The 24,516-nt window shown below is 39.8% G+C and overlaps 1 protein-coding gene across 4 annotated transcripts in view; it reads right to left on the bottom strand.

The window, feature by feature from the left end:
• Herc4 (HECT and RLD domain containing E3 ubiquitin protein ligase 4) overlaps positions 1 to 24,516 on the bottom strand; it is a 74,199-nt gene that overhangs the window by 33,169 nt on the left and 16,514 nt on the right. For all 4 annotated transcript variants that reach the window (XR_003837764.2, XM_021173606.3, XM_021173607.2 and 1 more), the window contains 6 exons: positions 20,725 to 20,884; positions 15,425 to 15,501; positions 11,619 to 11,840; positions 10,190 to 10,281; positions 6,821 to 6,951; positions 1,572 to 1,732 (listed from right to left, as the gene is read on the bottom strand). Coding sequence is in view for 3 of the 4 variants with exons in the window: in XM_021173606.3 (XP_021029265.1) it covers positions 1,572 to 1,732; positions 6,821 to 6,951; positions 10,190 to 10,281; positions 11,619 to 11,840; positions 15,425 to 15,501; positions 20,725 to 20,884 (843 nt within the window). In the remaining variant the exon portion in view is untranslated. The remainder of the gene's footprint in view (positions 1 to 1,571; positions 1,733 to 6,820; positions 6,952 to 10,189; positions 10,282 to 11,618; positions 11,841 to 15,424; positions 15,502 to 20,724; positions 20,885 to 24,516) is intronic.

Here is a 24,516-nt window from a genome sequence, read left to right as displayed (position 1 = left end):
TATGTAGCGGGAGTGGGTTTCTTTTTTTCTCTTGAGACGGGGTTTCTCTGTGTAGCTCTGCTGTCCTCGAATTCTCAAGAGACTCGCCTGCCTCTGCCTCCCATTTATACTGCCCTGCCTCCACTGTAGTTACTGGTGTATGTAAGCATGCTTGGCTTGACTTTTTGGTTATTAAACCTTGGTATTATTACCAAGGTAGGCTGCTACCTACTTTTTCAAAGAAAGAAAAATTGTTTTAATTTCCTTGATTGCTCCCTTACAACTAAGTAAACATCATTAAAAAAAACCCTCAGTGAGAAATCAGATATGTAACAGTAAAATACAATTTTAATTATAGTTTTGCTATTGTCATTTTGGTTTTCAAGAGAGGGTTTCTCTGTGTAACCCTGGCTGCCCTGGAACTCGATCTGTAGACCAGGCTGGCTTCCAACTCACAGAGATCCATCTGCCTTCCTGAGTTCAGAGATTAAAGGCATGCACTGCCACCACTGGCTTAAATATTTAGTTTTCATTTTTCTGTGCATTTGTGTGTACCCCATGTGCGTTGTGTGTGGTGCGTCTATAAAGAGCAGAAGACCATCAGGTTTCCTGAAGCTGGAGAACAGCAGCAGACACGGGTGCTGAGCTGGGTCCTGAGAACTAGCAGCATATCAGGTACTCTCCGATGCTGAGTCACTCCTCTAACCACCATGAAGTAAGGTTCATCTGGCTTAGACTACCATGATTTAAGAGTTCAAAAGGTTTTCTTTCCAAAAATCAGAAGATGTAACTCTTAGTAGTAGACCCCTTCTACCTGCTCAGCCTGCTTCCTCATGGAACCCAGGGCCATCAGCCCAGGGATGGCTCCACCCACAACGGGCTGGGCCCGCCCCCAACTGAACACTAATTAAGAAAATGGCCTGAAGGGCTTGCCTTACACTTTTATCTCATGGAGGCACTTCCTCAACTGAGGACCCTTCCTTTGAAGATTCCAGCTTGTGGTGCCAAGGTGACACAAAACCAGCCAGTACATTTGCTTAAATGACTATAAAGTTTTAGTTTTGCAAACTGAAAAGAGGTCCACAGAGTGCTACAAAACAATGTGATAACACAACTCCTTAATTTTAAAACAATTCAATGAGGAAATCTTGTTTTATGTACTGACATCAGTTCAAATCACCCCTTTCACTGGAACCCAAGTTTCTGTATAACCCAAGTTTCTTTTTCTTTTTTTCTTTTTTTTTTTTTTCCTTCTTCGAGACGGGGTTTCTCTGTGTAGCCCTGGTGGTCCTCGAACTCAGAAATCCACCTGCCTCTGCCTCCCAAGTGCTGGGATTAAAGGCATGCGCCACCACTGCCCGGCCAGAATTTCTCTGCATGTATAGATGTAGATATATAGAACGTACACACATGCCTTTTGGATCTTACCATGAGTCCAGGATAGATAAACTCAATGTTCCTCCTCTTAGCACTATACTCCTAATCTGTTACTTTACTAACAGTTCATCTAACAGTTCCTGTAAACACAGAAGACCAGCATTTTAATAAGAGCTGTAATATATGTAGCACACGTTAAATACAGTAGCACTTACCAATATCTTGTGGACACTGTCCATTATAAGGAAACCAGTTTCCTTTTACAGTGAAAGGGCTTTTTCTGTTGCTGGTTGAACCAGTTCCCAACTGCCCATTACCACCAAGACCGAAGGAGTAAATTCGTCCTGAAGAAGGAACAAATGCAGAGGTATGCTGCCTAGAATAAAATGATAGAAAACTTCTGACTTAAGGTTAAATTCCAAAGAATTAAACTACAAATTAACCAACACAACCCTCTTAAAAATAAACTGGGGTTGGGAAGATGGCTGCGGGGAGATGAGTGTCTGCACCTTCATCCAGCACCAGGAACTGGCCAGAGCACCCAGAATCCTGTCACAGCCAGGTAGGAATGGCTGAGCGCCTGTGAAGGCAGCATGGGGGTAGGAACATCACGCTGATCCTGAGAGCTTACTCCACCGCCAGTGTTGCTGAAATCCTGAACTTCCTTCCAGCCCACTGCAGCCCCTGTCTCAGGGCAATGCAGCACTGAGTGACAGAGAGGAGGATACCCAATGTCCTGTTCTGGCCTCTGATTATGCACGCACGCGCAACACACACACAACATTGATAAAAATCACGAATCATCTCAACGGGTCCACGAAGAGCAACTAGGAATGGGCTGGGATATCCCTCAAAGACAGAGTGCTTGCTATCACAGATAAGACCTGGGGCCAATCACTAGCACTGAAAATAAACAAGACATAAACTAGAAATTGTTTGATAAAGATTACCTGCAAAAATAGCTGGGCACAGTGGTGCACACTTTTGATGCCAGCACATAAGAGGCAGAGACAGACAGATCCCAGCCTGGTCTACATAGAGTTATAGGATAGCCAGAGCTATAAGAGGAGCCCTGTTTAAAAAAACAAAAACAGCTGGGTGGTGGTGGCGGCGCATGCCTTTAATCCCAGCACTTGGGAGGCAAAGGCAGGCGGATTTCTGAGTTCGAGGCCAGCCTGGTCTACAAAGTGAGTTCCAGGACAGCCAGGGCTATACAGAGAAACCCTGTCTCGAAAAACCAAAACCAAAACCAAAAACAGACCAAAAACAAAAACAAAAAACTACAAAAATTTATGACTGACATACTACTTAAATGTGAAATACTGAGTTTTCCAACAAAGAAACAAAACATACCTTGATGATCAGTACTTTAATGATTAGACTAGCATACTAGCCAATACATTAAGACAACTATATACATGGTTTGCACAACTAACAGAAAGAAAGCCACAGATACACCTAGGAACATGAATAATTTATCAATAAAAGTTTAATGAGGTGGACTGGAGAGATGGCTCAGTGATTAAGAGCACACTGCTCTTTAGAAGGTCCTGAGTTCAAATCCCAGAAATCACATGATCGCTCACAACCATCTGTAATGAGATCTAACACCTACGGTGTACTTACATATAATGAATAAGTAAATCTTTTTTTAAAAAAAGTTTAATGTGACAGCACTTTTAAGAAGTGATATAAATACATAATTTATAGCAACTGTGTCATCACAAAGCAAGGAGGTCAAGTTTTCAAAAAAGGAACTGGACAGAAGATTCTGGGAAAACAGATAAGTAGTAAGTACTGAGAATCTGTCTCTTATCTGGGTAAGGACTGTACTGGCAGAATCTGATACAACTATTATTGTTTGCCTTAAATTGCCAAGTCTGGTGATACAAGACTTTAGTATTACCATTTGGGAGGCAGAGGTCTGGTTAGCTCAATGCAGAGTTCCAGGACAGACAGAGAGCCTGACTTAAAACAAAACAACTTTTAAAAGTATCTAATCAACTACAGACTAGATTGACTTAGAAAGACAATTCAAACTACTAAAACCAGGAGAGAAAGTGGAAACTTAGGCATGGTGGCACTTTTGTACTGCCAGCACTGGGGAGCAGAGGTCTAAGTTTTAGCCAGTTAGAGCCACCTTGTGAGACCTTCTCAAAACAAACTGAATTCAACAGCATACTAAGATGGTATGTTGGTATGATGATTTTCAGGTAATGCAGGGTGGCCCAGAATACAGTTGTACACATCTAATTAAAACAAATTCCCACCTCAGTACGGGGGACCGCCAGGGCCAAGAAGTGGGAGTGGGTGGGTAGGGGAGTGGGGGAGGAGGGTATGGGGGACTTTTGGGATAGCATTTGAAATGTAAATGAGGAAAATACCTAATTAAAAAAAATAAATAAATTTAAAGAAAAAAGAAAAGAAAAACAAAACAAATTCCCAAAGACATGATCATCCAATCTGATACAGAAGAGAATAATCTAATGAACTTTGTAGTAGGTTTGCCCTAACTGCTAGTCCACACATCCACAGGTAAGACACTGAAGGAGCCTGCCCCCAGTTGTTTCTGTTAGGTAAATAAAGATGTCAGCAGCCAATGGACTTTTAGGATTCCAGGGCTTGGGACCAGGAGGAGGGAAAGGGAAAGGAGATCTGCCAAGCCAGGAGAGTGTGGAGGGGAGAGAACAGAAAAACAAGACCAGTGGGCTCATACATCAGGCAGGACTGTAAGTAGCTAAAGCTGGATGTAGTGCGTGCACTCAAATCAATGGCCCAAAAGTAAGTCCTAGATTTTTAAGACCAAATGCTTCTCAACAATACATCAAAAATCATTCCGCATAAAAAGGAAACTCTTATATACAAAGAAAGCTGCTAAGACTGTCTGTCCACACACAGAAGTGTGAAGCTGGACCTTTGCTGACTTACTGAATACAAGAATTAACCTTAGCACTTTCAAGACCGACACATGAAGACTGTTGTTCCAAGTCCAAGTTGGCTACACGATGAGTTCCAAACCAGTCTCAGCTACAAAATGAAATGTTGCAAAAACAAAGGCTGGGGATGCAGTTCGTTGGCAAAGCACTTTTCTAATATGCATGATGCCCTGCTTCAATCCTCCAAATTGGAAAAAAAAAAATCAGGATAGGTCAAAATCCAAATCTAAACGCTAAGCCTATAAAAATTCTTGGAAGAAAACAGACCAAAGGATAAAACACATTGGATCTGGACAATATTTCCTCAATTATACCATAGTCACAGGCAACAAATAAGAATTCATGAAATTTAAATGTGTATGTCTACCTAAAAACACTATTAGCCAGATAGATTCATACCATTAGTCACACCCCAGATATTAGGAAATCTGAGAGGACTGAGGACCATTTATGTCAAGGCCTTTGGGGCCAACCTTGCAACACAGTGAGCTGCTCTCTCCTTATGTGTGTGTGTGTAAGCAAAAGGACAATCTCAGGGATCATCTCTTTGACCCAGGGTCTCTCACTGGCCCGGAGCTCACCAATTAGGCTAGGTTGGCTGGTCAGCATATCCTAAGAATTCTACTGTCTCTGTCCCACCAATGTCAGACTTACAAGCATGTGTCACCATGCATTTTATATGTGATGACGTAATTGAATTCAGGTCCTACTGCTAGCAAGGCAAGAACTTACTAACAAGTATCTGACCCCACCCCACCCCCATCCCCGTTACAGGATTCCATTTATTTCTCTCTTTTTTTCCAGACAGGGTTTCTCCGTGTAATAAAGCCTTGGCTATCCTGTACTCACTTTGTAGATCAGGATAGCCTCAAACTCAGAGATCTCCCTGCCTCTGTCTTCCAAGGACTGGGGTTAAAGGGATATGCCATCATGCCAGCTAAATAAATTTTTACCTTTTTATTTTATGTATACAAGTGTTTTGCCTGTACACAGGCATGCGGTACACAGACATGCCTGGTATCCACAGAAGCCAGAAAAGGGTGTTGGATCCCTTGGAACTGGAGATATAGATGGTTGTGAGACAACATACATGCTGGGAAAAGGACTCGGGTGGGTTCCCTGGAAGAGCGGCCAGTAACTGCTGAGCCATTTCTCTAGTCCCCCAGGATCCCATTGTTAAAATAATTGTGTTTAGTCTGCATGTAGATCTGGTACACGTGGACAGTGATCAAGGAAGCCAAAACGTGAACAACTTCCGTACAGCTGGAGTCACAGACAGCAACGACCTGGCGTGTGGCTGCTGGGATTCCAATCCAGGCCCTCAGTGTTCTAACTTTCTGAGCCACATCTCCAGCCTTCCCAACTGACATTTGTTATAAACAACTTTTTCATCCACACACAGAACCATATTTTGCACTTAGAATTATATTATAAGGTAAGTTAATGCTAGCTACTTATTAGAGAACATTTCTTGCAAAACTGCTTTAGAAAACACACTGCATTTTAGAAGTCTTCCAAAAGCAACTACATGATCAAAAGCCAAAGCCCCAAATTGAGCCAAATGGCAGCCACGGCTGGTTTTACAGTCTGCCTGGAGATTATTTTCACCCAGATTTTGGTTTTAAAAGATAGCTCAGCATTTAAATAGACAGTATTGTTTAATGCTGGTAATGAAACATTTCTTTATGTAAGAAGTTTCATGAAGCAGCACCCACAGGATTAAGGTAACTCATGAGGCAGTAGAAGGCCCACTCCTCCTTGAAGATGTGTAAATGGTTCACGCTTGCAAGGGGAGAGAGAGAGTTTTCTTCAGCCATCCAGAATTTACTTATGTTCAAGAAACTAAAATTAAACTGGGTTCAACCATTCTAGATTTAAGATGGAAGAACTGTCTCTCTGTGGATTATCTAGGATGAGTACGGATGAGGACCAGTCTGTTTGTTCACCTCTCTCCAGACAACACAAAATAGTAACACAAGGGTAATCTATAAGATGTGAAAAACAAAAACTGGCCCAGAAAAACAACAACAACAAAAAAAACCCTTCAGATTAGGTATCTGATAAAGAGATTAAAAGTCAGAATATAGTAGTCAATAACAATACAGCTTTTAAAAAGACGTTGAGCATCACTAAGTAGTGGGGAAATACAAATCTAAACAACATACATCTACCAGGATGGCTAGCTAGTAAGAGGAGAAAGCGGTGTTTGCAAATATTTAAAAATGATGCCATTACAATGGAGAATGACCTCATCTCTAAGAAACTGAAACAGAATCACCAGGGACAGCTGTTACTATGACTCCTCAGCAGCCAACCAGACATTCAGAACTACTTCACCTCAGCCTACCAGAACCCTAAGACAATTTATTATACAATCCTTTAAAAAGTGTGAATTTTTTCCTTAGGGTGGGGGGGTAGGTGGTTTGTTACAGATTCTCCCTATTATAGCAAGAATTAGAAGTGTTACCATCCTCAGCAGCTCAATAAGCAGTCTAGAGAGCAAAGTCCTCTTCTTTACCACAGCTTACCTTCCACAAGCGACCTGAGTAACAATGCTTCCCATGAGTTCAAAAACTTTCCTGGGATTTATCTCATGACTGGTAGAATTATGACCCAGCTGGCCATAGCCCCCAGCTCCAAAGGTAAACACTCCACCTTCCTGGAAAACAACAAGCAAACAGAACAATTAACTTATGAGAAGCTCAACAACAAATAAACTAATGTTTACAAAATGAGTTCACTATTGATACAGACTCAATGTTTTCTTTCCTATCTTTGAAATTAGATGATGGCTGACTAACGAAGATAAAATAATTTCGTGTGCGATAGACAATAAGGTTCCACCTACAGCTCAGTGCTCTGCTGCTCAGTCCACACCCGCATACCTTCTTCTACTTTTGTTCTGTTTCCAAGACAGGGTTTCTCTGTGTAGCCCAGGCTGGCCTTGAACTCGAGAAATCTGCCTGCCTCTGCCTCCTGAGTACTGGGATTAAAGGCGTGCGCCATTGGCAGAACGTTTTAAGGACGTATTCTTAGTGTGGATGTGCATGCTGCACACGTGTACACACGTGTACTCAGAGGACGACTCTATGGCGTTTGGCTCTCTCCTTCCACCTTTACCTGAGTTCAGTTCAAGTTACCAGGAACACTTGGAAAGCACCTGTATCTGCTGAGCGAGCTCACCAGCCTCTACCTTTTATTTTAAAATAGGATTTTTAAATAGACGTCAAAGCTGGCCCTGAACTTGTTCTTAGTTGAAGAAGGCCTTGAACTTTAAGGTCCTCCTGCTTCAGCATCTCAGGTACTTGTAACTGTAGAGGACTGAACCACCAGGCAGGCTTTGACAGATGTAAGTACTCAATAATGTTCTCATTATGATAAAATATTTGTGTTCATTAAAGAAGTAATTGCTACTAGGCATGGTGGTGCACACCTGAAATCTCTGCACTGAAGAAGGAGAGGGTAAAATACTGCCCAACAGTTTGATGAGGCAGGACTACAGGAGACGCCTCACCTACCAAACAAAATAACCACTACTAAACCGGCCAACTTAACTGCATTGCTTTGAAATATCATTCTACTTATTTTTCTTCCTACTTTCTTTTTCTCTCTCCTTCTTTTTAATTCAAAGGGGGCATCTAACATTTCACAAAAACTTTTTTTAAAAAATGTTATCTTTCATTAGCAAGCTAGCTATGCTTGAAGATAGACAAATGCTCTGCACAGAGAGAGTGTGATGTCCTCCCACCAGGAAGCTGGGGCAAAAGAGAATGGGCTCAAGGCCAACCCATACTATACAGGGAGCTCAAGCCAAAAACAAAGTCAGTACAGATAAAAAGCCCCCATGAACAGTGCATGTGAGCAAAGAGCAGACATGTGCACATACAGACTTGCTACAGGAGGCTATCGGTAAATGTTCATGACTGAAACTCACCAGGCAATGGGTTTTGTTTTGTTTTGTTTTGTTTTGTTTTGTTGGTTGGTTGGCTTTTTGAAGACAGGATTTCTCTGGGTAGCCCTGTTGACCAGGCTGGCCTTGGACTCAAGAGATCTGCCTGCCTCCGCCTCTTGTGCTAAGGCCATTTTAAAGAGAGACATGTAATAGCCTAACATAACTATAGCATTTTTCAATTTGACACTTTGTTTATAACTATAGTTGTGTGTGTGTCTGTGTGTGTAATTTTACACTCTGGTTTCAATATCTAACAGGACAATTTTTTAAATATAGTATAATGGCACAGTATAAAACTTTCCACATCAAATACAGAGCAGAAGACAGGGTACAGCTTAGTTGGTAGAGTGCTTGGCTAAACATGGAGCTTTGGCTTCCAGCTGTAACACTGGATAGTGGAGTAAGTTCTAAGCCCAACCAGGGCTACACAGTGAGGCTCTGTTTCAGTGGGGGGTGGGGGAGTGGGGGGGGGTGGGAGGAGGAAGATGAGGAAGGGAGAGGAGGAAGAGGGAGAGGAGGGGGGAAGAAGGGGAAGGAGGAGGAGGAACAGGAGAAGAAAGAAAAAACGTTAATTTCTTTTACTAAATATAGAAGACAAAATAATGACAATGGGGGTAGGGGTGGGAGACCTACACAGTCATAAACAGAGGCTTCGGGGCTGGTGAGATGGCTCAGTGGGTAAGAGCACCCGACTGCTCTTCCAAAGGTCCGGAGTTCAAATCCCAGCAACCACATGGTGGCTCACAACCATCCGTAATGAGATCTGACTCCCTCTTCTGGAATGTCTGAAGACAGCTACAGTGTACTTACATATAATCAATAAATAAATCTTTAAAAAAAAAAGAAAAAAAAGAGGCTTCATTTTCCGACCTCAGTTTATGTGGTGCATTTGAGATAGAACCCAGGACCTCCTGTATACTTGACAAGCACTCTACCAACCAGTGCATACCCCTAGACCTTTTGAAACATCCATTTCTAATTTGGCCAAAAACCAATTTCTCAGAATCTTTATGTTACTATGAACAAATACAATATTTTCCAGTAAAAATTAGCTACAATTTGTTTTGTTTCTATACAGTGAGGATCAAACTGAGGTCAGCACATTAACTACCGCACTATCTGAAGGTGTTCATTTTCACCTGACATCTACTCACCACACAAGGACCCCAGAAGATGAGAGATGAACGTTAACACAATTGACAAGGCTGTATTAAAACCAGTCATTGCTAGCTTAATGTTCAGCCTAACTACAGCATTTAGCTTAATATATTTACAAAATATAAAATATTTAAATATAGATAACGAAACTCAGCTGCTTCTTTACATGGTGGAAGTATTTATGAACCAAATGGAAGCTTAGAGCAAATTAGGCAGTGTAAATAAATACAAGTGTGACGGACACACAGCACTGCAAGCATGGGGAACCAAAATGAAGTCATCTCACTCAAAATGCTTAATAATTCCAGCTACTCAGGAGGCTAATAGGATTAAAAACCGGAGGTCAGCCTGAGCAAAAATAAAAAGGGGGCTGGAGATGTGGCCCAGTGGTAGAGAGGTGACCTAGTATACACAAGATCCTGAGTTGTAATTTCTATTATCAATACCACAGACAAACGCCCCTCCAAAAAGTGCTAGCATGGTCCTGAATGAGTGCAGCCCCAGCACTCCTGAAGCACAGAGAGGGGAAGTCTACAGTCTGAGGTGAGTCTGGACTACATCTAAGCACTGCTGCAACTGAATGTGACAGTTGATCAGATGCACAGTTCACGACCCTAAGCAAAACTGAACATTAAGGCAAATTATTTTCAAAAACAATTTAGGCCGTTTTCAATATAAACTATTCCCGAAATACAAACATTACTCAAGCTTAATGGAAATAGCACAAAAGCATTCACTAATTATGAAAAATTACTGCGAATAATAAAAAGTTTTTTAAGTACAATACCTTGGTTAATGCAGCAGTATGATCTTCTCCGCAACAAATATAAACTATTTTCTGAGATCTTAGTGACTTTAGTAAATTAGGAACATACCTATCTGAAAATTCCAATAAAAGACGTTAATGATATTTTTAACTAAAAATGTGTTTCCTTTATAGATTTCCAAATTCAGTAGCTGTAATAATAATTTTTACTATCAATCAAAGACTTCCTAAGAAAAAAGCCTATAAAACTGGGTTTCCAGGCCTTATGATAAAGTAAGGACTCAAAGATGAGCATTCGATTACCCTACTGCCAATGTACACAGGGTTCAACAATACAGGACTTTGGTGTTTTCAGATTTCCTACATGTGTATAATTCTTTATTCTGTAATGACCATGTTCAGAGATTCTACTCAACAGCCTGATCTACTTTCTGCACTTTGTGGCAAAACAATAATAGCATAACATGAGTATATTTTTTATGCAGAATAAAAACCATTATCTAATTCTATGAGAGAATTATTTACATATCATTATCAGTTATTATTAGGTAAAAACATACTTTGGCCATCTCAGGCATTACAAGTATGTTGACTGTTACAACCTATGACTTATATGCCAAATATTCGCATTCAAAAACCGATAAGTATGAAATGTCAGAAAAAAGATTGTGACTTGTTTCAAATAGTTGTTTAAAATTAAAATGTTTATTTTCAAGACAATAATCAGTGTAAAAAGAAGCTCAACCAAAAAATAATCTAACAACCCAGATCATATAAATCCAACTTGAAACAATAATATTAACTAAATGTCATGTTACTTTCCCAGAGCAAAATTTTTCAGTACCAGGCTAAGCTACTGCACCTATGTTCTAACAGGAAGCTTTAGACGTAGCTTCTTGGCTAATTAATTGTATAGCTTCTTTCCATTAATGGTGGCCAATAATGGAGCAACACTGGTTACCAACCTAACTCAGTATTTATACACTGTCTCTTAATGGCATCCAACAATGAAGACATAAACAGCACGGCCTTGCTTTTCTTTCAGTCCTGGGGATTAACCCCATAGCCCCGAGTGGCAGGCAAGCAGTCTACCGTGGACCTATATATAATCGCAGTACAAGTGATCTCAAGAATATTTTTCTTCTTTTTTTTTTTTTTGTGGGGAAAAGGTGCTGGGGATTAAACCCAGGGCCTTGTGCACACTAGGCCTGAGCTTTTCCACTGAGCGATATCTCCAGGTCTCAACAAACTTTCCAATTTATTACATGCTAATTTTCAGCCTTCCCAGGATCCTCCCAAACACATTAAAATGTTAAACTAACACCCTCAGGTCCACCACTACTAGTCCTGGGAATGTTTGGGTATACATTTCTCCATGCTCTAAGAATCACTCATTTATCTCTCAGAAGATCATCTTTTAAAAACATGCTTAAGTATAAAGTGAACCTACCATTTTCATCGTTAAGACCTAGCTGACCAAATTTGTTACGTCCCCATCCAAAGATAGCTCCAGAAAGGGTGAGTACAAAACTATGGGCTCCTCCTGCTGCGACCTGCATGAATGGTATGCCAAGCAAAGACTTAATCAGCTGCGGCGAAGTCTGCTTCTCACAGTCAATGCCTAGACCCAGCTGGCCATACTTATTCTGTCCCCAACAGAAAACTTCACTTGCTGTAAGACAAAAATCATAAAATTATTTTACACACACACAGTATCATGTGAACATCAACTACCCTTTTGAGACATTCTCTCGTTAGATGAAAATACATACTTACTGAACGAGGAAGTTTGTTTCTTTATGTGAGAACACACTACCACCTAGAGACTGTCTTATGAGCACACTGGTAACCAGTCCTATAAGCTAGGAAATACGCTCATTTCCTCATGCCCTACAACAGAGGATTGACTCTCTAACACTCCTCATCTCTCTTACTCTCTAAGCTTTCCCCAAGAGGAACTCTTCAAATCTCATGGCTTCAGCTATCAACATATGCAAACCTAAACCAAGAAACACCCTGCAACCACTGCTTATCTGACACCTACACAAGGATGTTCCAGAGCCACTTCTAACTCACTGTGCCCAGACTGAATATGGCTTCTACCCCATTTCCAATCCCCACGGCTCTCCTCCCCGAGTTGCCCTTCACCAGCAGGTCAGATACCAGGGATGTCGCTCCTTCTCAGACATCATCAACTCTAAATCTACGAAGGATTACTATGTTACAGGTTTGGGTTTGTTTGTTTGTTTTTCTCCTTCTGGTAAATAGATCTGTTTTAGCATCCTTCTTATTTCCTTTCATCATTTTCTCTACTACTTGTTAGTTCAGATTCATCTGCCAGCAACTTCAGGTGGTTTTTGTTAAAATAACCAGCAATAATCTATTTAAACAAGCAAATTTAAAAGTTCATTCTATAAAACAGTACACATTTGAAAGTAAGCTTCGATGCTGGGGAAACAGCTGAGCCAGTAAAGTGAAAACAAGTTCACAGTCCCCAGGACAGGGCCGGGTGGAGCGGAACAGTGGCCTGCTCTGCAATCTCACCCACTGGGGAGCAGGGAAGAAAGGAGGAAGAGGAGGAGGGAGAGCCAGTCATCTCTCTCTCTCTTCTCTCTCTCTCTCTCCTCTCTCTTCTCTTCTCTCTCTCCTCTCTCTTCTCTCTCTCTCTCTCTCTCTCTCTCTCTCTCTCTCTCTCTCTCTCTCTCTCTCTCTCTCTGGCTCACTGGCTAGTCAGCACTCATTTGGAGCTCCAGGGCAGTGACAGATTGTCTCAACAAAACAAAACAAAACAAAACAAAACAAAACAAAACAAAACAAAAAAGAAATAGATGGCTCCAGAGGAATAACTCCCAAGGCAGTCCTTTGGATCCAAACCTATACACAAACAATTAAGAAATTTTAAAGTAAACTTCCATCTAACCCTTAAAATATTAAGTCTCTGACTCTTCTTCAAGCATGTCTGTATTTGCATAAGAAGCAAACTGCAGCCAGGTGTGGTGGCTAATGCCTACAATCCCAGCCCTTGAGACAGAAACAGACTGCTTTTAGCTGGGCAGCACTTCTGACTAAAATTGAGGCAGAGGCAGGTGGATCTCTGAATTCAAGGTCAGCCTGGCCTACAGACTGAGTTCCAGGACAGCCAGGGCCACATAGAGAAACCCTGTCAAGAAAAACAAACAACAAAAAATTTTAAATTAAAAAAGAGAGAGAGATGGAGCTGGAGAGATGGCTCAGGGGTTAAGAGCACTGACTGCTCCTCTGAAGGTAGGTCCTGAGTTCAAATCTCAGCAACCACATGGTGGCTCACAACCATCCATAATGAGATCTGATGCCCTCTTCTGGTGCATCTGAAGACAGCTACAGTGTACTTAGATATAATAATAAATAAATCTTTGAAAAAAAATTAACCCTTTAAAAATCATTGAGAGAGAGAGAGAGAGAGAGAGAGAGAGAGAGAGAGCGAGCAGGAGCGCTAGCGATTGCTCCTTGTTTAAAGACAGCCTGGGCTACAGAGTAAAACCATGCCTCAAAAACAAAGCCAACCAAAAGGGGGAAAGTTGCATGGTTTCTCACTGCTCTTAGGACAGGCTCCTTAGGAGGGCTGTGGCTGTGTGTGTTTACACCTTCCTTTATCTCTACCCTCCTCAGCACTCAGCCCGCCGCTCTCACCGCCCTGACCACCTAACTTGAGTTTTGTTCAGCTCAAGTCTGGTCATCATTCTTGGACATACCAGATTAAATCTCATTCCCACTAAATGTTATAGAAACCAACTGTTTCCTCTCCAGCCCCTCTCACCGCACATAACTATTTATGTTCTTTGTGTGATGCTGTGAGGGCGAGTGGTCACAGCTTCTCACTCACTACACACTCAGGTGTGCACAGTTCTCACTAAATGCTCAGAGAGTTACGTTTCTCATTATACTACCTAAAGCTATAAAATGCAAGAAAGAAAAATCAGCTCCAGATAGAAAACTATCTTAATTTATCAGTTTTTATAGAGCTAAACCTAATGTTTCGTTCACAGTGAACCCCACGAGACATTTCCTAAAATGGTAACAGACACCAGGATGTGTTTTTATTTCTGAGATGGCCTAGGCTGATGTGGACCGGGTAGAAAGCTTCCTGTTTTAGCTTCCCAAGTGCTGAGATTATAGGTATGTACCACCATGCCAGGCTGAATTTATCTTTTTATTTTTAATTATGTGTTTTTATTCATGTGTACGTGTCTCTGTGAGTGTACATGCTTACAAAGTCCTTAGATGTCCTAGAGCTGGAATTCAGATGCTTGTGAGCTACCTGACATGGGTGCTGGGAACTGAACTCAGGTCCTCTGGAAGGGCAGGGGGTAGTCATAAACCCACTGGGCCATTCCTCCTCTTCAAATTGATCTCCCCTTTCCCCCTAGGTTTTCCTTTTCTTCTTCTTTTTTAGATCTATTTATTCATTTTATTTCTGAGTACACTGTAGCTGTCTTCAGACATACCAGAAGAGGGCGTCAAATCCCATTACCGATGGTTGTGAGCCACCATGTGGTTGCTGGGAATTGAACTCAGGACCTCTGAAGAACAGTTGGTACTCTTAACCACTGAGCCATCTCTCCAGCCCCCAAGTTTTAAATGATAACGCAAAAACCATGGGAGATTCTCTAATTCATTCTCTAATGTTCAACTGGCATATGAATAAGTTATTGCTTCTAAATATTTAGTAATTAAGTAAGAAGTAATAACCCAATTTCAAGCCTATATGGTTAAAAAAAATTACATAGTGCACAAAAGTTAAATACCTAGTAAAAAATATAATAAAGGCATATAAGGTATTTGCAGATAAAAGAAACACTAATGCCAGGTGTAATGGTGTGCTTCTTTAGTCCCAGCACTTGGGAGGCAGAGGCAGGAAGAGCTTTGTGAATTCAAGTCCAGCCTGGTCTACACAGTGGGTTCAAGGATAGCCACATTGATACATAAGACCCGGTCTTGAATAAACAACAAGGAAAACAGCCTAGTAAGAGAAGCAGAGTACATGCAGAAGTATCATGTTCATGTGCTGAAAAACTTGACACTGTAAAGATTACCCTAAAACTGATTTATAGACACCATAAGCTCAACAAATATTTCAGTAGTTCTGTAAACATAGAAACTAACAGCTGATTTAAAATACATGGAAATGAACTCAGGACAAATCTTGTAAAAGCAAATCCAGAGGCCTTTTGTTCAGAGCACCAAGAAGTAATTAGTTAGAAAGGGGCAAGCGCTTACCTTTAGAAAGTGCAAGTGAATGATAGTAACCGCACGCAACCTGCACTATCTGGATATCCGAAAGACTTTTAATATTTCTAGAAAAGAAGAGAGAGCAGACTTAATTCCCTCTGCGGAACCAGTGGATCTCATGTGCCACTCATGTGCGACTCACTGTCTAGTTCTCTGCTGACTTTTCAGGGCATGCTATCTCTTTCAGTCAAGGCTAATTATCAAAACTTCGGGTTAAAACCAATAATCAGAATATACAAGTATAAAAAGATACGCTGAGGAAACACGTAAAAGACAGAATAGAAGCAAGGTAAACCATGCTTATAGATAAACATCCCTCAGAATGCGTTGATCACTCAAACATTTTCTTCCATTATCTAAGACTTTTCTTAATTTTTAGTGTAAAACCTGGCAGTTTATTTGGAACCTGGTGTTTTCCACATCTCCAACATCAGAACGATGGATCCTAGTCCCCTGCCTACCCTTCTGCTTACAGCCACATCAGTGGCACTCCTGTTTTAACTGGGGAAATTTAGTCCATTTGCATTTATGATAATCAATGTCATTTACGATAATCAATAATCAGTAATGCTATCACACTCTTGTCTTCACACTCTTAAGTTTTTCCTAACCACAATGCGTTCCTAGGGAGTTGGGGAGGGCTGGCTGCTACATCCCAAGCACCTTACATACTTCCCCTTCACCTGATCAATCTTCTCCTGCTTTTCTAAATAGATGTTCTCAAGGAAAAGGTAAGAGGAATTTTTCTTATCTGACTTTACCTGATACTGCCACCTGACCTGACCTGCCAACTCAAAGTCTGGGGCAAATTCTGAACAGAGTTTTGATCCCTATGATTTCCAAAGACAGTTCCAGTGAATACTATTGTGGGCAGGAAAAAGGGCTGTTAGCTCTAACGCCACAGTGTATAAGAATATAGACTTTTATTTAGTAGATGTATGTTCTTAACAACAGAACCTGAGAGTTGTGCTGCTTTAAACTAGCAGGATCTAATGTACCTTAAGTTTTTAACGGTATAACAGAATGCTATAACAAAATAAATGCAAAAGAGCTAGAAACAAAAACACATGGATGTGTTCAATCGTGCTGAAGTTGGTTATTAACTGCTCCTGCTGGTGGGTACCACCCACACCACATTCATCTTTTCATTATTAACTTCAATTTACAAGTTCACATAAAACATTTCAAAATACTAAATTCTCAAAGAACCACACGTTTTCCTGTTTTCATACAGTTATCACTATTATATATTCACTTAATGTCTGTCTCATATGCTAAACAATGAACTCTATAAAGGCAGAATTCATCTTATATCCTATATCCACGGGAATCCCAAAGCCTAACACAGTCATAGCCAAATATCACTTGGTGAATGCACCATTTTTCAAGGTCTACAGAGTTTGAAGCCAGTCAGAACTACACAGTGAGACACTGTAAAATTAAACAAACATCTTAAATGACAACACACTAAATTCTCTAGTTAAAAAAAGTGACTGAGCTCAGCATGGTGGAGCAGGCCTTTAATCTCAGCAAAGGCGAGTGGATCTGAGTTCAAGGCCAGTTTGGCCTACATAGTTCCAGGACAGTCCCTCTTCAAACAAACAAAGAAACAAACAAGAAGAGTAACTGAGTGAATTACAAAATCCAAACCCATTCAGCTGCTACTTCTTTTTGGTTTGTTTGAGACAGCCTCACTTGGTGGTTCAAGCTCACCTAAATGAATTCTTCTGGCTCAGACTCTTCACTGCTGGGACTGAAGGTGTGGACCACCCCAATTAGATCCTAAGAGCTGCTTCTAAGAAATTCACTTTACCTCTAAGGACAAAATGCAAGGTGAAGCAATGGAATAAGATACTCTAGGCAAAGAGAAGTAACAGAAAACAGTAGCCATAATTCTGTCAGATGAAAGGGACTTTAAGTCAAAAGCAGTAAAGAGGCAGGAGCATGATGCAGTGCTAAAGAGTCAACTCAGAAAACAATTCTAGATCATCAGAGCATCCAAATATGCAAAACACGTCCTCTAGGTATTCTAGACCTAAGTGAGATCAACTCCAACACAGTAACACAGGACTCTAATGTCCCACTTTGTGTACTTGACAGGATAGCCAAGAAAAACTCAATACAAAATCAGAAGTCAAAAGGTGCCCTAGACCAAACTAGCCTAGCAGACAACTACAGAACCTCAGAACCTTCTACACAACAGCATGTGGAATATTCTCCAGGGTATGGCTGAACTACCTAGTAGGCCACAAACCAATTCTCAATAATGTATCTTCCCCTTTTTCTTAGTTTGATAAAGGTCTCACTTATTATTCTGGGCTGTCCTCAAACTTGTTATTAATCTGAGGACGACCTTCTAAAGCTTCTGCCACCACCCTGGTGCTGGGATTAGAAGAACATGCCATCGGATCTGGGGTTGCCATGTTGCTAGGCAACAAGCACTATCTCTCAAATAAGCTCTACCCCTAGCCCCTCAATAAAAAAAATTTAAAAACAAAATCTTTTTTTTAACAAAATCTTATCTTTTTCAGTCACAATACAATAAAACTAGAAACTAGCAGCAAGAAACAACTAGAGACTAAATAACTATACAAAATTAAACAGCGTAGTTTTAAACAATCAAATGGATCAAAAGAGGAAAAATTTTCTTTAAAAAGGGGGAAATAAAGACACAACACAGCAAACCTATGGACTACAGCAAAAGCTATACTGAGATTTCAGCAATCAGCACCTACATTAAAATAAGATCAAAAAAACAAAAACAAAAACAAAAACCTGCAAACATCCATTCTTATTTCAAAGATCAAGAAAAGCAAAAAACAAAAAGCACCCAACTTTAGTAAATGGAAAGAAAAATAGGTACCACAGTAGAAATAAAGAAATAGAGTTGGTTTTTTGTTTGTTTTTTTTTGTTGTTGTTGTTGTTGTTTAAATGTACAAAGTTCTTCAACAGACAAAAATGGGCATCCTCCTAAAGCAGATTAATAAAGTAGTCATGGGCCAACTAGATGGTTCAGTACTACAGCACTTACTGCCGTGTCTAAAGATCTGAATTCAACTCCTGGAACTCACGACGGAGAAGCACTACACGTCCTGTACCTTGTTCTGACTTCCACACATGACACTGCTGCATATTCATACCCACATATACACACACATGCAAAAGAAATGCTAAAGGTATTTAAAATAAAATCAGAGATGAAAAGGGGGGCATTACAACTGATACAAAATTACAAAGGACATTAGAGACTATTACAAACAACTCTACACAATAAACCTCATTACCCAGAAGAAACAAGTCAATTTCTGAACATAAGCGCTTTGTCAAAACAGAACCATCAAGAAATAGAAAACTCAACAGACCTGTAACAGGAGCAAGATAGAATCAGTGCTAATGTGTCCATGGAGAAGAAAGCACAGGACCTAAGAGCTTCTCTGCTAAATTCTAAAAAACATTTACAGAACTGATACTGATTCTTAAAAAAGTCTTTCTTACTGACTCCTATTTCAAAAAATTCAGAGAAATGAATCCACTTACTCTGATACTAATCACAAGTAAGGACACAACAAAAAAGGAAGCTAGAGGCTGAGCACAGAGGTATAAACCGGGCGTATTGCATGAGGCAGTGGTAGCACATACCTCTAATTCTAGCAGAGGCAGAGGCAGGCAGATCTCTGTGAGTTTGAGGCCAACCTTGTCTAGTTCTAGGACAGCCAGGGCTACACAGAGAAACCCTGTTTCAAAAAACCAAGGGGGGCATATATATATATAAAAGGTCTTCATTATGTTGAGATAAGAAAAGAAACTCAACTTAGGGCTGGGGAGATGACTCAGTGGTTGAGAGCACTTGCTGCTCTTGCAGAAAGACCCATATTTGGTTCCCAGCACCCACATGTCAGTGCACAACCATCTGTTGCTCTAGCTCAGTGGCTCTCAACCCTTAGGGATGGTCAAACAACCCTTTCACAGGGGCTACATATCCAATACTTACATTGCAATTCATAACAGTAGCAAAATCACAGTTATAAAGCAATAAAAATAATTTTATAGCTGGGCGTTGGTAGCACATGCCTTTAATCCCAGCACTTGGGAGGCAGAGGCAGGCGGATTTCAACGCCAGCCTGATCTACAGAGTGAGAGTTCCAGGACAGCCTGGGCTACACAAAAAACCCTGTCTCAAAACAAAACAAAAGAAAAAAATAAATTTATGGTTGGGGGTTCAGCACTAGGAAGGTTGAGAACTACTGCACTAGTTCCATAGAATTTGATACCCTCTTCTGCTTTTCTGGGCTCCAGGCACTCTTGTGGTACATACATATATATACATGTGGGCAAAAAACACACACATAAAAAAAATAAGATCTTAAAAAACAACAACAAGAGCAAAAGTTAACATTATAGTGGATAAAAGCTAAATGGTTTCCTTCTAAGATCTAAACCAAGAGCTGGGCATGGTGGTACATACCCAGTACTGAGGGTTTTCACTTTAATGGACTTCTAGATTTAATTAATAAACAAACAAAACCAATAAATCCTTTTTAAAAACAAATCAGAGAAACATGCAACCAATAGGTATTTTATTTGTTTGCTTGTACTTTTGAGATTGGGTCTCTCTACATAGTTCTGGCCGTCCTGGAACTTACTATGCAGACCAGGCTGGCCTGGAACTGACAGAGAGCCACCTATCTATCTGCCTCTGCCTCCTAAGTGCAGGGATTAAAGGCATTGGCCACCATGCTCAGCAACCAATCAGTATTTAATAAATATTTCAGCTGGGCATGGTGGCCGCACCCCTTTAATCCCTGCACTCGGGAGGCAGAGGCAGGCAGATTTCTGAGTCCGAGGCCAGCCTGGTCTACAGAGTGAGTTCCAGGACAGCCAGGGCTACACAGAGAAACCCTGTCTCGAAAAACCAATAAATAAATAAATAAATAAATAAATAAATAAATAAATAAATAAATAAATAGCTGGGACATCTGACGGAGTAGAACCAGCAGCTGAAAATCAGTCTATCCCATTCTAGAAGAAAACAATTCCTACTTTTTTTACGAACAGAAATTCTATCCATTATGGAGTAAATATCAGTTATGTAAGTATTACTCATACTTAACCAAATACTTCAACCCAAATCCCCAAATCATTAACAAGAACCAACTTAGTAACTTCTTGAAAGATTCAAAGGGGAGAAATAATTAGACAATAATACACGAGCACAGTAAACAAAATGATTTAGATAGATAAATTTATTATAGAAGATTAAGGACCTCTTTGCGGTCACCTCTGTTACCTGGGTACTCTGATACATTCCTCTGATCCCTGTAGGCCAAGCTGTCCATCAGAGTCGAGGCCCCAAGCGTACACCTGGCCCTTGTCATTCAGTGCTAATGTGTGGGCTTCTCCACACGCAACAGCTACGATATTCTGGGCATCCAGGGCAACAACCTGCTCTACAGAACAAAATCAGGCAGAGAAACATTACACTCTAATTTTGAGCTTGAACCGAGGATTAAAGTATATTCAATTCTCATTTTCTATCAAATAAGGAGATGCTAAAACATAAAATGCAACCAGTTGTTTTGAAAAAATTAACAAATATGTTCCATATACAGTTCTCATTATGAAACTCTCACTGTGATAATTATTATGATAAGGTATAATAAATGACCTGAACATCCTAGAGAAATCCGGGCTTATCAAGATCATCTCAGAAGACTGTACTCTTACTTAAAATCAACACTGAAAAAGAAATCACTTAAAAATAAACTGGGCTATGGGAATTTCAGCAGTATAATTATAATTCAGATTTATTTTTATCATACACAGTACAGTATAGTATTCATAATGAAATAATCTGAACTGGTAATTCATTAGCATTTCTTTTTGTTAGTTTTTTGAGGCAGAATTTCACTACTGCAGCCCAGGGTGGCCTGAACCTTGGATCCTCCCACCTCTCACTCCCAAGGACTAAGACTACAGCATATAATATACCACCATCACTCCAGGCTCAGGTTTTAAAAATAGAAAAACCGGTTAGATATTCTGAATAGAGAAGTAAAATGCAGTAGGGCTACTATAAATGGTGAGTCTTAGTTTATGGGTTTCTATTTTAGTACCAACAGTTATAAACCCCCTCATATGGTCAAAAATATGCTTTTATAAAATCAAAAGTAGCCAGCCAGTGACCACCAACGTTTCTTTAAGATACCCAGTGTTAGGGCTGTAGAGATAGCTCAAGAGTAAGAGCCCTTGGTGTCTTATAGCTGACCTGGGTTCTCTTCCCAGCAAGCACACACTGGTTTGCAAACTCATGTAATTCAATTCCAGGGAATCTGATGCCCTGTCTGGTCTCCAAAGACCTGAATGCATACAATAGACACATAAACATGCAGGACAAACACCCATACACACAAAAATAAAAATATACACAATGTTTGCTAGTGTTTTACCAGTATACAAATTTTTAACATGACATTTAAAATTAAGTTTATAAGGTTAATAAGAATGGGCCCAGAATAAGCAAGCGGGGCCTGGAGCAAGCAGGGCAAAAGAGAGGCAGAAGGGAAGGGGAGAAGAAGGAAAAAAAAGATTAATAAGAACGTTATAATTATCATCTTCAATACATCAGAAGCCTCATGATAAAAGCAAGTCAAACTCCACCAACCAGAGAGCACAGTAAATAATGCTATCCAATAATGAAACTGACTGCATCATACAAACTGACATTCCTGCATGTAGAGCATTTCAAATTATATCTGGATTAAGATTTTGGTGTTTTGTTGTTGTTTTTTAAGTAGGAGGATAGTGCTAGGTAACATCTAGGAATCCACACAACTCTACTGATACACTAAGTACTTACCTTAGAGTATTTTGAATGGATAACCTATTTTTTAGACCTTTTTGTATACCTGACCTTACTAAGTAGATCAGGCCAGCTTAAGCCTGCAGCAATCTTCCTTCCTCTGTCTCCCACTTCCCAAGTGCTAGTGTGCATAACCAGCCCAGCAAGTCGATAATTCCTCAAGTTGGTGCCCCAGTACACTCACGGAAGTTTATTACACCAATTTCTAACTCTTTTGTATATGGTTTAATAAAATCATTACAGAAACACATACACACAAAAGATAACAAGATGTAACATAACCCCTCTCTAAAAATCAAGAAAACTAAGAATCATTAGCTTACACAAACAGTCCTATAAATCTTAATTACAAGAAAAAAAAAGAAATATGTTATCAATAACAGAGGCTTATTATCAATTATCTTACTAAAACAATTCTCAAAGAAAATAGCAAAAGAAAACAGAATACAAAAATGAATAAGACTTTTTGTTTTTCCAATTAACAAATTAAGAGCACTTATATTGGATTTGAATGACTATGAAACCAAAGGCATCAAATTCTAATGTGTAATATGAGTATCTAATATAAAGTACTGTACATTAATATCAAAATACACATGTTTGTGCTCCAACTGCTGAAATAGAAAAGTGAAGTCTGAGAGAAATAGAAGAAATAGGATTGTGATAAAGGTTACAGACATGAGAAGACAGCTTGTGAACACCAGCTGCTCATTCAGGTTTCCAAACACATTTGGAAGGGTTCTGGAAGACAGGGATACTTAAGTCACAAGCTCAGGAAGGAAAAAGAAGATCCGAGTATCCATTAAGAAAATTCAGATTATGGGGGGCGCTATGGGGGACTTTTGGGATAGCATTGGAAATGTAATTGAGGAAAATATGTAATAAAAATATTAAAAATCAAAAAAAAAAAAAAAAGAAAATTCAGATTACTAGAGCAAAACAAAGATAAATCAAAGTAAAAAGACTGATGGGGAAAAATGTTATACACATCTCAGAAAAAGAAATAACTTTCCTAACTCATTCATTCACTAAAGAGGCAGAGTCTCACTATATAGCTTAGGTTGACCTTGAACTCACAATATTCTGACCTCATCTCGAGTACTGTGGGCACCACCAAGCCCAATCCAATTCTTAAAGGGAATTCCTAGGGAAAAGATCAGTAATTCATTTCAAAACTGGAGTAAAGACAAGAACTTCACTCAGAAAAACCATTAGCCTTTAATTATATCAAAAGATGCTCAACTCCAAAAGGAAAAAAAAGGCAAATTCAAACTACATTTCAAAATGAATAAAACTTTCTTCTGCATGAACTAAGCCCTAACACATATTTTATCTACTGTACTGGGGATATAGGTAAGTCAAAGGTTGTCAGAGACGGCCAGTAAACTGACAAAACGAGCACCCGTGGCTATACTTACATTAGATTAAAAACAACAACAACAACAACAACAAACACCTTTAAATCAAAACCTCTTACAAGACTAAACATCATTATCTAATGATAAAGGATCAATTACCACAGAACATTCACCTAACACCAAAACACCTAATATAAAGCGAGTAAGTATTAAGAGACATACATGCAAAAGGAACTCCAAAAGCAGTAAGGGACTTGATCCCTTCCCTTTAACAATAGATAGATCAAGTGGACAGAAAACACCCATGAAATACTGAACTGACTACATGGGACTTTAACTTAGACTAAATAGTCCTAATATCTAATACAAAAGGAACACTCTTTCGTCAAACCACAAAATAAGGCTTAAAAAATTTCAACAAGACAAAAATCTTACCAAAGTGTTATTTTTGATCACAAACAGCATGAAAGTAGAAATCACTAACAGGAGACAATCTTGATAAATAGACAAATACAATAGACGAAGTGATTTTGGTTTTAGTCCTAGCACTCAGGAGGAGGAAGTAGACAGATCTCTGAGTTTTAGGCTAGCTTAGTCAGGGTTACAAAGGGAGAGTCTGTCTGGGGAAGTGGGGGGCAGGGGGTGGAGGTGGGTGGGTGTGTTTAGATCAACATACTCCTGAACAACTAAAAGGTCAAAGAAAAGAGTAAAAGAGAAAATAATTATAAATCTTAAGACAAAAATAACATATCAGAAACTGAGCACAGTGGCACAGCAGAGGCTCCTACAAGAGATTCATGAATCCCAGACACCAAGAGCTATAATAAAAACCCCTTTATCAAGGAGGAAAAAAAAAAAAACA

The sequence above is a fragment of the Mus caroli genome, unplaced genomic scaffold (genome assembly GCF_978045245.1).
Source record: "Mus caroli unplaced genomic scaffold, Mus_caroli_1 scaffold_9, whole genome shotgun sequence".
NCBI lineage: Eukaryota > Metazoa > Chordata > Mammalia > Rodentia > Muridae > Mus > Mus caroli.
This window is presented reverse-complemented; position numbering and strand designations above follow the sequence as displayed.